This window comes from Leptonychotes weddellii, chromosome X, assembly GCF_054177405.1.
Source record: "Leptonychotes weddellii isolate Sample4059 chromosome X, ASM5417740v2, whole genome shotgun sequence".
Lineage (NCBI taxonomy): Eukaryota > Metazoa > Chordata > Mammalia > Carnivora > Phocidae > Leptonychotes > Leptonychotes weddellii.
In genome coordinates this window covers 90,622,984-90,637,225 of record NC_138385.1, presented here as the reverse complement: position 1 = coordinate 90,637,225, position 14,242 = coordinate 90,622,984, and the positions used below count along the sequence as shown (strand labels likewise).

General features: G+C 46.8%; 1 protein-coding gene across 1 annotated transcript in view; it reads left to right on the top strand.

Annotated features, from left to right (window-relative positions):
• Positions 1 to 14,242, top strand: part of SMS (spermine synthase) — a 49,614-nt gene that overhangs the window by 13,563 nt on the left and 21,809 nt on the right. Inside the window, exons 2-4 of the mRNA XM_081809055.1 lie at positions 7,596 to 7,716; positions 11,035 to 11,125; positions 12,022 to 12,086. Coding sequence (XP_081665181.1) covers positions 7,596 to 7,716; positions 11,035 to 11,125; positions 12,022 to 12,086 — 277 coding nt within the window. The remainder of the gene's footprint in view (positions 1 to 7,595; positions 7,717 to 11,034; positions 11,126 to 12,021; positions 12,087 to 14,242) is intronic.

Here is a 14,242-nt window from a genome sequence, read left to right as displayed (position 1 = left end):
ACTTTTTGATTAATGTGAAACCTGCTGCTCTGAACGTTGCCGTTGTCTTGGGTGTTGTGTGATGAGATTAATCATCTTGCAGCTGTTGTAAAAAGAACTGGACACGGGAATTGAAGACAAAGCTGTCGAAGTAAGATAGCCCAGGCAACCACCTGCTTGACCTTCACTTTAATCTCTGGGAATTTATTAGGCTTCTGTATGTCTGAGATGTCTCCTGATACACAGACCCTCTTTGTTAACATTTAAAAATAAAACAAATTTTTAAATAATTGTAAGTGCTAAGCTCTTTTAAATTGTGAAATATGAAGGCTTTCTCTGTATATCACTTGATTTCGGTAATCTGGACTTGCTGCCTATCAACATTGATTTTTTTTTTTTTTTAAAGATTTTATTTATTTATTTGACAGAGAGTTGAGAGAGGGAACACAAGCAGGGGGAGTGGGAGAGGGAGAAGCAGGCTCCCCGCGGAGCAGGGAGCCCGATGCGGGGCTCCATCCCAGGACCCTGGGATCGTGACCTGAGCCGAAGGCAGACGCCTAGCGACTGAGCCACCCAGGCGCCCCTGGAATAGATTTTTAAAAACTTGATATAATTTACATCGAGGAAATTTTGTGTACAGTTCTGAGTTTCGACCAGTGCATACAGTCATGTAAGCACCACCACTGTCAAGATTAGGACATCTGAGTGGATGCTTAAAGCAGGTACTTGAATGGCTTCAAACTGTGTTGGAGTCCAGTTTTCTTTTCTTCTTTAGGTTTAGAGGAAGCCTAAGAGCCTATCAGGGTAACCCGAAAGCTGGTCTGTGTGTGAAGGGAAACCGCACAACCCAAACCTGGCTCTTCGCTTCTCTGACACCAGGGTGTCTCAGGTTTGGGGGAAAGGATGCCCGCCTTGATGCTTCCCCTTGCTGTGAGCTGCTGGTGTAGGTGCTGCCACTCCCCCCCCTTTAGGGGGGTCCAGCTCTCAGGAGGAGGGGGGTGTGGGGGTGACCCTTGACCTGGATGGAACGTGGAAGTGGGAGGGGGAGGCAGCTGGTGGGATCAGAGAATGGAGGAGAGTTAAGGGCACCGGGCTCTGGAGATGCCAGGCTCTGTGGAGGAGGGGCGAGGTGGGAGGAGGCCGGGCGTTAGGCCCCACCACTTGGGCACGGTGCCATGACGGCGATCATCAACCCCTGGCGACAGACTAGCTTGAGCCATCACGGGGGAGAACTAGGAAGCGCAAAGTAACGGGACAGGGGCTTGATGGGGAGGTGTGGAATTTCCAGGGCTCGTAATTAAAGATACGCTTGGCAAGGATAGCAGTTCGTCTCCTAATTTCACGAGCCGGATGCTGCTAGCATGGGAGCGACTTGCCCGGTCCAGCCCCCTGACTTTGCGGAGGAGGCCAGGGCGGCTCTGGCCCGAGGCCGGGCAGGCTGAAGGTCCTGCACGAGGGGCGGCTGCCACACACTCTGTCCCGAGTTTTCTTTGCTCAGGTGTTCGAAGTTGAAAGGACTTAAAGATGCAAGGTGAGGTCTGCAGGTGTTTTCTGGAAGTAAGAGAACTGCTTATTCCCTCAGGGCAGCCGCTACTGGAATTCACCTTGTTGAGGAGGTTACAGGATCTTAGCCGATACTTAAAATGGAAGAAAGTGGGAATGGGTCTAACTGAAGGATGTTTTCCCCCCTTTTTGCTAGGGTGCTGGGTGTCTTAGGTGTTTATTCAGCATAAGTCCCTCAACTTCTTGGGCTGGTCAGCCTGGGTGAGTGCAGTTGCTCAACTGAACGTCCACTTGGGGCTGCCCACCTTATGGAGCGCCGATTACAGGGCAGCCCCAGACCACGAGGGATGGAGGGAAGGAACACTGCAAAGTGGTGTCCCCATCTTGAGGGTTGAAGGCGTGATGCCTGTTGGGGGCGGTGCCTGGCCAGTGAGTTTGGAGGGACAGAGAGGCTGCGGTGGGTGATTTGTGTAAGAAGCTTCAAGGGGAGCATCCTGCGGGATTTTAAGTGACAAGGGTATTAACATCTGGGGGAGGGAATAGAGAAGTCCAAGCCTTATTTCAGACTTGACTGGGACAGTGTGTTGAGCAGTTAGGCAGGAAGCAGTTTCCATTTGGGTATAAGGATTTGGGATTCAGCCATCTGGATGGAGCTGACGGTCAGAGTCAGAGTGCTCCAAGAGCGGCCTCTAAAAATGGATCTCTGGGAGAAAATGAGGCAGGGAGATGAAACTTGGGCCTTCATGCCTTGCCCCTGCCCCCCCACCCCACTTTTCATCCTCTCTTCCTTTCTTTTGGTAGTGATGTATTTAATTTGGACCAGACCTCCAAGTTGATTCTTTCTAAGTTATTGTTGAATAAACACAAAGTGGGCAGTGGTCTGGAAACGGGGACATTGAGTTGTCTAGTGGACAAGGGACACATTTTGCCCTGGGACAGGTCACTGTGTTGCTGTGCACTTTGGAGTGCTGAGTCGTCTACGAGTTGCACATCATTCTTGCCTGGCCAGAGTTTTCTAAGAACTTCTGCCAAACATTTTGTTAGCCTAGTTTGTATTACCATGCGTACTTGAAAGCCGTGTGATTATATCTCTTTTAGCATTTGAATTTGCTTTCAAATTTTCTGATTTTGTAGCCACTTAGGACATTGCAGTCTTGTGTTCCCACATTTGGGCATGCTCTGACCCCAGGCTTATTTTCACTCCTATGGAGCATCTAGTAGTTCTCAAGGGACTGTATTGCCTGCCCCACTTCTATGCCTGGGCAGTGGGAGTGTGGGGTCTTTTTTTTTTTTTCTCTTCAGACAAAGTGGGGGACTACCCACGTGTAATGTGTATGACTGGGATTGCCAAAGTCCTGTGAGGGACAAGACTGTCCTTCACACCATATGCTGTCAACCCCAGTTGAGGAACCCCGATACGGCCAAGTACATTTTGCTTGGTCATATTACATGTATCTTACTAGACAGGCATGAAGGTTGAAATTGGATAACTGCAAAGCATTTTCTGGGGCATGTCCTAGGCTGCCTGTTAGTAAGGAGTTCAGGCTTTTTTCAGACCTTTTTCAACATTTTCTATAACCTTGTGGTGACTTGACTAGTTAGTTTGGAAATAGTGGGGTTTTCTTGTTCTTTCTTTTATCTAGTGGTTTAGCTCGGTGGTTCTCAACCATGGCTGTGTATTGGAATTTCCCAGGGAGCCCTGAAAAATACCGATGCCTGGTTCTCACCCGTAGATTTTTATTTAATTGGTCTAGGATGTGACGTACCACTTTTAAAAACTCCCCAGGAGGGCGCCTGGGTGGTTCAGTCGGTTAAGCGACTGCCTTCGGCTCAGGTCATGATCCTGGAGTCCCGGGATCGAGTCCCGCATCGGGCTCCCTGCTCAGCGGGGAGTCTGCTTCTCCCTCTGACCCTCCTCCCTCTCGTGCTCTCTGTCTCTCATTCTCTCTCGCAAATAAATAAATAAAATCTTTAAAAAAAAAAAAAACTCCCCAGGTAATTATAATGCACTGCTGGGATTGAAAACCACTGGTTTAGATATTCTAGAAACTCTGCAAAGATACAGCAATATAGATGATTAATTTAGACAACTGAAATAAATTATTTACCCACAAAACATTTATTGAGCCCCTGAGATCAAGATGACCAAGCGAGCCTCATCGTTGAACCTAGTGGAGCTCACGTCTTTGGCTTTGTTTTCATTTTCAAACCTTGGTTCTGGAAAAGAGTTGCTGGGCAGTTGTTTCAGCTCTGGAGCCCCTTTCTGGAATCGTCTCCAAGGGCTGGGAGCAATGTGGAGGACGAGAAGACAGGAGGAAAGTGCAGAAAGGCGCACGGTCCGTGGATCCCCCGCAGGGCCAGCACATTCGGTGCCCACAAGAGACCAGGCGGTGGTGACAGCCAGAAATAACATTCAGACCTGGCAGATTTCTTCTAAACTGAGGGGCAAGCCCATAGTATAGACATAAGTAACACTCACCATTGGGTTTCTTTCGTAATATGTTTTCCTTCAGTTTGAAACCTGGTTGGAGGGCCTCCATTAGCCCCCTCAGTACCTTTCCACTGATGGTGCCAGCTAGAAAAAGGGGGGAAGTTGCCGTGCTGCATTTGGCCGGCAGTCAAGGGTTTTAGGAGTTTTAGACAAAGACACCCCTTTCCCTAGCCCAAGAGAGAGTTTGCCCCGGCTCAGCCCTGGGGCCGAGGTCCTCCTATCCTGCGCAGCCTGGCCAGTGACGCGCAGGGTGGCCCTGTCTGGATCGTCCCCTTCACCAGCATATAGGGGATTTGTGTTCTGTTTTGTAATGTGCCAACAGAACCCAGTCTTGAGGCCATTTACCAGGAGTGATGATTTGTTTTATGCACTTTCAAAACAGAAAACGTGTATTCTAGCCAAGGAGGGATTGAATAATGACATAGTGGCTCTCCTGTTGAGGGCAAGTAGTGCTGGGCTATGCGGGCCTCGGGGCCGTGCTGGGCACACTGTCCTTCCCGCCCTGCAGCTCAGTCACTTCCGCGGTAGCTTGACCCCACCAGGCTTCAGTGACAAACAGACTGAACGAGGGCCCTTCTTTTGATGAAGTTTGAAATCGGAATTTTTTTAGGGGGTGGATTTCAGTCTTAAAACCGAATATCATTCAGAGAATATAATTCAGGCTTCCCCCTTTTAATTTCCAATTTCAGAATAGTGAAGCCAGCTATTTTCTTCCAAACGAGTTTCCCAAAGGCACAGTTTTTGCTGGGAATGAGCGAGACTAATGAGACAGGAGGTCACCACCCGTGTTGCTTGATGCTTGTGTTGCGATGGGTGTGTGGTGTGCTTTCTGCTCCAGGAGTCTTTCCCTGATGAGGGGCTTTTTCCTGGATGCAGCCTCAGTTCTGCTGGCTCTCATCGGGCTTGGCCACGCTGACATTCTCTGGCTCTACCCAGGTCCCTGCTCCCTCCTGGGTGCTGCCGTCTCAGAGGAGGAGACGCCTTCCTTGTGGGTGAACCCCAGCTGGTATTTTTATGAGAAGTGTGAAGTCCCTTTGCTTTCTGATTTCCTCTCACACCGTTGCTGGTGGACACACTTGTGCCCACCTGCTCCTGTTTGGGGGCTTGGGGCTGCACACTCATGTAGTTGTGTTTTTTTTTTTTCCTAAAGATTTTATTTATTCATTTGACACACAGAGACCCAGAGAGGGAGAGAGAGAGCATGAGCAGGGAGAGAGGCAGAGGGAGAGGGAGAAGCAGGCTCCCCGCTGAGCCAGGAGCCCGACGTGAGGCTCGATCCCAGGACCCTGGGATCATGACCTGAGCTGAAGGCAGACGCTTAACCATCTGAGCCACCCAGGCGCCCTGTAGTTGTGTTTTTAAATGCTGTCCGTGAGTTTTGGTTGTGCTATCCTAATAGCTCTGTCTGTGTTCGGGAACTCAAAAGATTAGAAAGTGGATGCCCTCACGGCCATTTTTGCTGTGCTATTTGCTTTCGTTTGTTAAGTGAAGTTGAAAGTACCTGTTTTGGTGGGTGTATCCGTCTGCCAGAGCTGCCCTAGCAAAGTGCTACAGATAGGGCAGTTTAAAACAACAGACACATTCTTTCCCAGTTCTGGAGGCCAGAAGTTCAAAACTGTGTTGGCAGGGCCGTGGACCTTCTAAAGGCTCTAGGGGACAGCCCTTGCTTGCCTCTTCCAGCTGCGGGCGGCTCCTGGTGTTCTTGGCAGTATCACCTGCTCCTCTTTATCCCCGTCTCTCCTCTTCCGTCTGTCATGAGGGCACTTGTCCTTGGATTTAGGTCCCACCTGCATAATCCAGGATGATCTCATCTCTAGACCCATAATTACATCTGCAAAGACCTTTTTCTTCTTCTTCTTTTTTTTTTTTTTTAAAGATTTTATTTATTTATTTGACAGAGAGAGCGAGAGCAGGAACACAAGCAGGGGGAGTGGAAGAGGGAGAAGCAGGCCCCCCGCGGAGCAGGGAGCCTGATGCGGGGCTCGATCCCAGGACCCTGGGACCACGACCTGAGCTGAAGGCAGACGCTTAACGACTGAGCCACCCAGGCGCCCCTGCAAAGACCTTTTTCCGAATCAGGTCACCCTTCCAGGTTCTGGGGGTTAGGATGTGGACATATCTTTTTGGGGGCCACCATTCCACCCACTACAGTGTGGGTAGGTGAAATCTTTTTTTTTTTTTTTTTTAAGATTTTATTTATTTGAAAGAGAGAGAACGAGCACGGAGAGGGACAGAGGGAAAGGGAGAAGCCGATTCCCCGCTGAGCAGGGAACCTGATGCAGGGCTCAGTCTGATCCTGGGACTCTGGGACCATGACCTGAGCCGAAGGCAGACGCTTAACCGACTGAGCCACCCAGGTGCCCTGAAATCTGGTTTTTAAGTGGCAACTGACTTTAAATTTTTTGAAAAGTCTGTGCCTGCTAGAATAAGACACATTTGCTGCCCAATTTGGCCTCTGAACCCAGTTTGTGGTCTTCATTCTTAACTGTGCTCTGGAAGGTCTTGGGAACATAGTTCCAGACATGGCTGGAGATGGATTCTAAGTAGGGTGAAAAAAATCCTTAACGTCTAGTCCAAACGTTGGCACTACTTAGTTTATGGAAGGAATTCTAGTGTGATTTTTCTGGTGAAAACTTTTCAGCTGTGAATCTTTTTGTTTTTTTCTTTTGCCTTGGTTCAGGTCGCAGACATACTCTTTGTACATACTGTTTTGACGCTTTGCAGCCTACACTGTTTTTTCTGTCATGTGGAAAAAGCACCAGCCCATGGAGGGCTCGTGGGACAGTACAGAGTAATTCCTTTGGTCTCATCTCGGTGCTTTACCTTACCCTTCTCAGGCAATGAGTGGTTAGCAGATCGAACTAGAGGAGAATAAATTGTATTTTGCCTTTTCTCTTAGGCGTCATACTGTTGGATGTTCCTGAAGATTGTGGCATCAAGTGAACCTGCAGAGATTAATGCAATTTCTATAACCTTGACCGAAGTCCTACCCGGGGCTACCACTTGGGAAGTGGGTGGGGAGGGAGAGGGGAAGATGGGCCCCTGGCCAAGGATAGGGTCACAGTACATAGCAGGTTGTTCCATAAGGAATTGTTCAGTCGCTTCTGTATAGAAAGATGTTACTGAGTGGCCCCATTTAATTTCTTTTTCCCTATTATAATAGCAACCCATGCTTATTGTGAGACACCTGGAACATAAAGGCAAAAGTTTTGAAGTCCTTTATGATACCCATCAGGAGTGGGTGGACATCCCCTTTCTAGCACTGGATAGGCTCATTAATTTATATACCCTAAAATGGAAGCTCATTTATTTGCATCTCTTTGATTTCTGGTTAGGCTCAACATTGTGTTGTGTCCTCTCTGGTTGGCTGAAGACCTGTCTGCATCCTTGGTGCAATGACTTTGTGGTTGGTGTTTTTGTGTCTGTCTTGTGTTACCTGGTGATCCGTGTAGCCTCTCCTCGTGGGGTTGAGAACCTTCGTAGCTCCTGACAACGGGCGTGACGCTGGCAAATCTTCGTTCAGGTTTTCTTACGAAGTTCAGTCGTCAAACTGCGCCTCGCCGGCTTTCCTTTGGAATGTGTTTCATCCTGACCACCTTGCCTTCTCTCCCTTGTTCTGCAGCTGATGGCGAGACCATTCTAAAAGGCCTGCGGTCCGTTTTCCAGGAGCAAGGGATGACGGAGTCGGTGCACAACTGGCAGGACCGCGGTTATCTAGCGACCTACATCAACAAAAACGGCAGGTGAGCTGGCCTTCAGATCTGAGCACTTCAGCTGGTGGAGGTTGGGGGCGGATGACAAAGTGGGGAGGGGTAGCGTCCAGGTATTTTTTATTTCCTCCTGTGACATCTTGTTAGGGGGGCTAGAATTCAGTGCTTCACAGCCCTAGCTGCCCAGGAGAATCGCCCGGGAGTGCTTTCACAAGACGCCATGACCCCAGTCACTCTCCCAGAGATTGAGGCCAGTGGGCATCAGTATTTTTCCAAAGTCCCCCCCCGGCCGGGTGATTCTGCTGTGTGGCCAGGACCCAGAACCCCTGGGAAGCAGAAGCAGTGTGAACTGCAGGCCACGATTCAGACGTGGTTAAAGCAGATTCCCGGGCCCCGCTCCAAGAGTTTCTGATGTAGCCGCTCTGGGGTAGCACCGGAAATCCCATTTTCAGCAAGCTCCCAGGGGACACCGATGCTGTTGGTCGGCTGACCCCACTGTGAGTAGCACTGTTAGAAGTTACTAGCAATTAATGCAGACCATCATCAAATGAGGAATGAGAATGTCTACGGGGAGGTTGACAGGAAGCTGAGGGGACCCAAGATTTCAAGTTGGGGTTTTTTTTCTTTTCCTTAAGACCTTTATAGACTATCCAGACTTTACCTAATCAATATGTAGATGAGAGCCAATATGTGCTGGGAATAGGGAAGGAAACCTAAATTAAGAACTGACCGAGAACAGAAGACCCCAGCATGTTGAGCTCTTTGTGCTTTCCTAAGTCTAGGTTTGTATCCTATCTAGACTGGTTTAGTATGCAAAACTAGTAAGAGTCTTCGTAATTTGCACTATTAATTTTAAAATGTGAACTCCTGGGTGTTTTCAATGGCTTTAATTCCATTTCACCCAATGGGTACAAAGTACTAGAATTCCACATGGTTTCATTAATGTCCCACATTCTGTCCCTTGTTTCTCTATTAAAAGGAAAAATAACCACCCCCACGACCTCAGAGGCCCAGAAGGCAATGCTGGGAGATCAGGAAACTTTGATTTCTGAGTGCCCCCTTCCGTTACTCTTTCTAAGTCAACATGCTCCACCCCATGGGGGTTACTGGTCTTCCCTCTCTTGATGCCTCTCAAGGACTTCCCAGCTCCTCTCTCCCTAAGCCCAGATTTGTATTTCTAACTATGTAGCAAATCTCCACATAAGTGTTTAGCAGATACCTCAGATGTATCTAAAATCATCTCTTCTCAAGGCTGATCCCAAATCAACACCACCACCAAACTCTCCTACCTTCCCTCCTCCGTGCCCTGGCCCAGTTAATAGCCCGTTTCCTGCAAGTAGAGATTTGCAGCTGTCCTTGATCCTTTCAGCTCCTGCAGGCTTGGGTTCAGCCTCTCTCTGTCCTAGCCTCTTTTCTCCACCTTCCCTGCCATGGTCTCTTGCTATCCTGGATGTGGTCCATCCTTTGGGGACCACAGCAAATGGAACCATGTCGCCTTGCCACCCCGTAAGTTCTTTGAAGCCTTGATTCTCTTAGAATCTCCTAACTGCCTTTGCATCCAGGCACTTCTCTGCCTCACTTCTTGAATCTTCTACCATACACACCATTTCCAGTTGTCTGGGGGGCCTAGAATTCTTCCCAGAAGGGAATTTTGAATGGCAAGAGCTGTGTAGAAATTGCTTCTGAAAGCAGAAAAAATGAAAATTGACATGCTTAGTTTAAAAACGTATTTTCAACATTGGTCTCCCTCTTCTCTCACTTGCTCTACTGGGACCCATCCCCATGGTGCCTGTCTTGAAACCTCACTACTCCCACCCATGCCTGGGCGACCAGGCACCAGCTCAGGGGGACCATACCCAGCTTCTGGCCTGACTTCTGGTTAATAGCCACTTAGTGATGCTGAAGTCCTGGTCCTCAGCCTGGTTTTAATCCCTTGAGCTTTTTGTACTAACTTCCAGCATTGTCTGTGCTCCTGTGTTCCTGCAGTTCCATTGGCAGAGGACTGCACTAGAACCACCCAGCTGGTTAGGGGTGATGTTTTTCTACCCTTTCCCTTCTCCAGCCCCTCTCCTTTGTGCTGTGGGTGGTGGAGGGGGAAAAAAATGATAGGCGCATTCAGGTGTAAATGATTTGTGGTTTCCTGGACCTGAACTTGATTTGGGGACCATTTAAAGGCTGAAGGTGAAATTAACTAGTAGTGTTTAGTTTTTAATCCAATGTTTCTTTAACCACGACTTTTAGTAAATAGTAGTTTTATTTTTTATTTTATTTATTTTTTTAAAGATTTTATTTATTTATTTGACAGAGAGATAGCAAGGGCAGGAACACAAGCAGGGGGAGTGGGAGAGGGAGAAGCAGGCTTTCCGCTGAGCAGAGAGCCCGATGCGGGGCTCGCTCCCAGGACCCTGGGATCATGACCTGAGCCGAAGGCAGACACTTAACAACTGAGCCACCCAGGCGCCCCAAGAAGTAGTTCTATGTCATAACCCCATACATAGTCATCTGTGTCTATACAGTACAGATACACGTATGATCAAAACAGAAATTTCTCCACATAATTGACTTTTATTGCATGTGATACACTGATATTTTAAGAAAAATGAGCAGATCCCCTAAATTAGGGGTCAGAAAGCTTGTTCCGTAAGGAGCCACATAGAGTCTCTGTCACATTCTCTCTCTCCTTTTTTTTTAAACAACTCCTTAAAAATGTAAAAACCATTCTTAGTCTGCAGGCTCTACAAAAAAAACTCTTGCAGGCTGGATCTGGTGGTTTGCAGTGTGTAGGCTGGAGTGTGCCAACCCCGAACTAAATCAGTTTAACCACCACCCGCTTGCAGTCGGAAAACCGCGGCTCTGTTTTGAACTCTGAAGGTTAATTGGGAGGACCCAGTTTGTCCTTCCTACCCTCCCTTCATTTGAGGGCCATGGTCACTAAACTTGGCCGAATCACGTGCCAGGGAACCTTCTTAAAAATCAGGTTCACAGGGGCACCTGGCTGGCTCAGTTGGTAGAGTATGCGACTCTTGATTTCGGGGTCGTGAGTTGGGTGGAGTTTACTTAAAAAAAAAAAAAAAAATCCGGTTCACAGAACTGCTACTGAATCACTTTCTGGGCCCAAGAACCCGTTATCTGAAAACGTTAGCATCTGGTGACTGTCTAAATCTTCCCTAAATGATTGGTGGGCTTCCCACCCCCAAGAAGAGGTTCTCATAAGAAAGCAAAAGGGTTAACCATGTAACTTAGGAAAAAAGGAGCAATGGTTTTTGCTTTTAGTTGGGTGGGTTGGTGTCTTTTCTTCTTTTGAATGCCATGATACAATTCCTAACCTTAAAATTATGCTTTCCTTTGTAGCTTTGCCAGTTTGAGAATTTACCCACATGGATTGGTGTTGTTGGATCTTCAGAGTTATGACGGTGATTCGCAAGGCCAAGAAGTTGACAGTGTTGGTTTTTCGCTTTTATTTACTTTTATTTAATTATTGTTTTGCTTATTGTAATTACAAGTATTTGAGGATCATCAAATCTCATATTTTTATTTTTATTTATTTATTTATTTTTAAAATGTTATTATGTTATGTTAGTCACCATACAGTACATCATTAGTTTTTGATGTAGTGATCCACGATCCATTGTTTTTGTATAACACCCAGTGCTCCATGCAGTACGTGCCCTCCTTAATACCCATCACCGGGCTAACCCATCCCCCCACCCCCGTCCCCTCTAAAACCCTGTTTGTTTCTCAGAGTCCATAGTCTCTCATGGTTCATCTCTCCCTCCAATTCCCCCCGCCCATTTTTCCCTTCCTTCTCCTAATGTCCTCCATGTTATTCCTTATGTTCCACAAATAAGTGAAACCATATGAAAATCTCATATTTTTAATGATAAAATTATTTTATGTAATTGCTGATCTCCCAGTTAACTTTAAATTTCCTCCCTCCAGATAAGTGATTTTAGAAGAAAAATAGTGGTTTCTCAATTGTTGTTAGGAACCTGGCTTGTCCTCATTCCCTTGACTGCTTAAAAACTGAGAGTTTTACTTTCCATGATGAAATGTAAACCTTTGAGCAGGATGTTATATCTGCATTATCCATGTGCTCTCCCCTTTCCCATTATCTTGCTGGTGACTTGCACTGAGGGTAGCACCATGAGGGCTGGTTGGTGTGGGTGTGTGGAACTGGGCCAGGCCTGGAGGCTGCCGAAGGGATGGGGGAGGTCAGGAATATCGCCCAGCTCTGTCACCACGGCCTCAGCCTCCTGGAAACTTAGCTGTTGCACTCACCTTATTCTATAAGCCCGTTGACTTCTTTTCTTTTAATTGTAGCTTTTCTTTTAATTGTAGCTCTTGAACAAAGTAGAAGAAAGAATGAAAGAATTGAGTCAGGACAGTGCTGTGCGGGTGAAGCGGTGAGTCCACTCCCGAATGTCCTTTTATATTTGTTTAACTGGTAAAATTGGAATGGTGGTGTTGTCCCGAGTAGTGTCTGCTTCTGGCAACATGGGTAGACTGAGCTAATGGATGCCTCACATCCAAACAAGACAAAATGTGTGAACACACACACACACACACACACACACACACACACGCGTGCATGCTGTGTAAAATGGAACAAAGGTAGAAAGGAGATAATGGAGCGAATCTCAGGAGCTGGAACTGTATAAAGCAGAGAGCTGGGGGGGGCTTCCGTCTCAGTCAAAAGAGAGTGAGAGAACTCCCCAACCTGGTCCAGTAAAGTGAAAAGGTTGCTGTCTCTGCTCAGAGCTCTGGGCTCCAAAGTGGAATTCACTTCTAAGATTTATGACAAGATGGGGTGATAGAAAATTTGCCTCAAAGCTTTCAAGTAAGGTGACTTTGCAAGATACTAAGAACTGAGAGGCCACCTACCTTGAGCAGCCACCGGTTGGTTCTTTTCAAATGATACTAAAGACAGTTAAGCTTCCCCTGTCCTGACTGTGGCTATTTAAACTTCAGTAAATAAAGATAGTTCCATTCCTCAGTTTCACTAGCCTCCTGTCAGTAGCTAATGGCTAGTGACTATCACAGTGTACCATGCAGATATGGAACATTTCTTTTGAACAGTGCAGCAGTATTTGTCCATGGTAACAGATGTTAAAAGAGCCTTGATAGATGTAACAGCTTTGACATTTGTTGGAATGGATAGAGTCTTGTGTGGGTCCTGGGAATTAAGAATAGGAGTTAATCATGGATGCCCAACAGGTAATTCTCACCAGTTTGCTCCTGTCCTGTCTGGGTGGATCCTTATCAGGCCCCCAAAAGTAGGAGGCCTGTCCCTTACAACAGCAAACACAGAGAGACCTAGAGGGACTTTATCAAGGTCACGCCATCACTGATGGAAGCGACCAGAATACAGATGTCTCTAGTTGACAGCACTTTGTAGAAGCATGCATTCATTTTGGCAAGACCTAGGATGTGAGGGACTTACTAGCTCAGCATGCTAAATTTCATCAGCCCATAGGAAAGCTCCAGGGCTGGTGTAAGGTTAACTAGAAGGTTGGTTAATCTCTGGTAGGGTAGAAAGCAGGGAACTGCTGGTAAATGAACATAACCGTGTACAACTTGCCCATGTGGTTGAAATCTGTCAGAGCACCTAGATTTGTTTACCCCATCTAAGTTCAGTGTACATCTCCTCAGCCATATTTCCCTCTTCCCAGTCCTTAAAAGCATGTCCACACCCACGCACTTTTCTGGACTTTCCACCTTTCCCTGCTTGCAGAGGTTTTCAGCATTCCTTCGACTGCTGCAGACCTATCTGCACCAACCTGAATTCAGCGGGTTCCCACTCTGTTCTAAAATGTGTTAACTCCGTGATAATGAATTGGCCAACATCGAAATGCCTCTGAGTTTTATTGGTCTCACTTTTATTAGGGTTACTTCTAGGACTAAGGGAATAGATGGAATACATTTATGGGTTTCGGCATTCATGAGAAGTCTTTGTTTTGGATATAGGAGCTAAGTGAGAGTGGAGTTAAGCTTCGTATTTTCAGTTCAAAATACAGACCTTGCTTTTGCTCGTCACTGCTCTTACAGCTTTTCGTAAAATCAGGGTAGAGGAGTCCAGAAGTTACTGGGAGTACTTGGTGGCAGGCTTTTTTAATTGGCCTCAAAAGGAGAAGGATGGCGCCATTTTTCTGTCTGGTGATGACATGGTTAGAAATTTAGTCATTAACAAGTAACTCATAACATTATCTGAAATCATTATTCCCCTGTGGCCAGTGAGTTGAATCTGAATTTTTAACTAAGAAGCCATGGGATGTATTAGATAATTTATTTTTATATTCTACCTTTCCAAAGAAAAGGAACAGGAAAACAAGCTTACATCCGTTAAGTTTTGTTGGGGGTTAGGGGTGAGGGAGATATTGCAGTAGACCCAGTGTACCGGAGACCCAGGACATACTCTGTCTGACTTTCTCTCTACGATCCATTTTCAATTTTCAGCAGTGAAAGTTGAAAGAAGAGTTGTGCTGGGCTCCAGAATATCTCCTGTAGCCCATTACAAGGAGATGCACTTCATGCTAGGATGAGTATTTCATCAAGATAAATG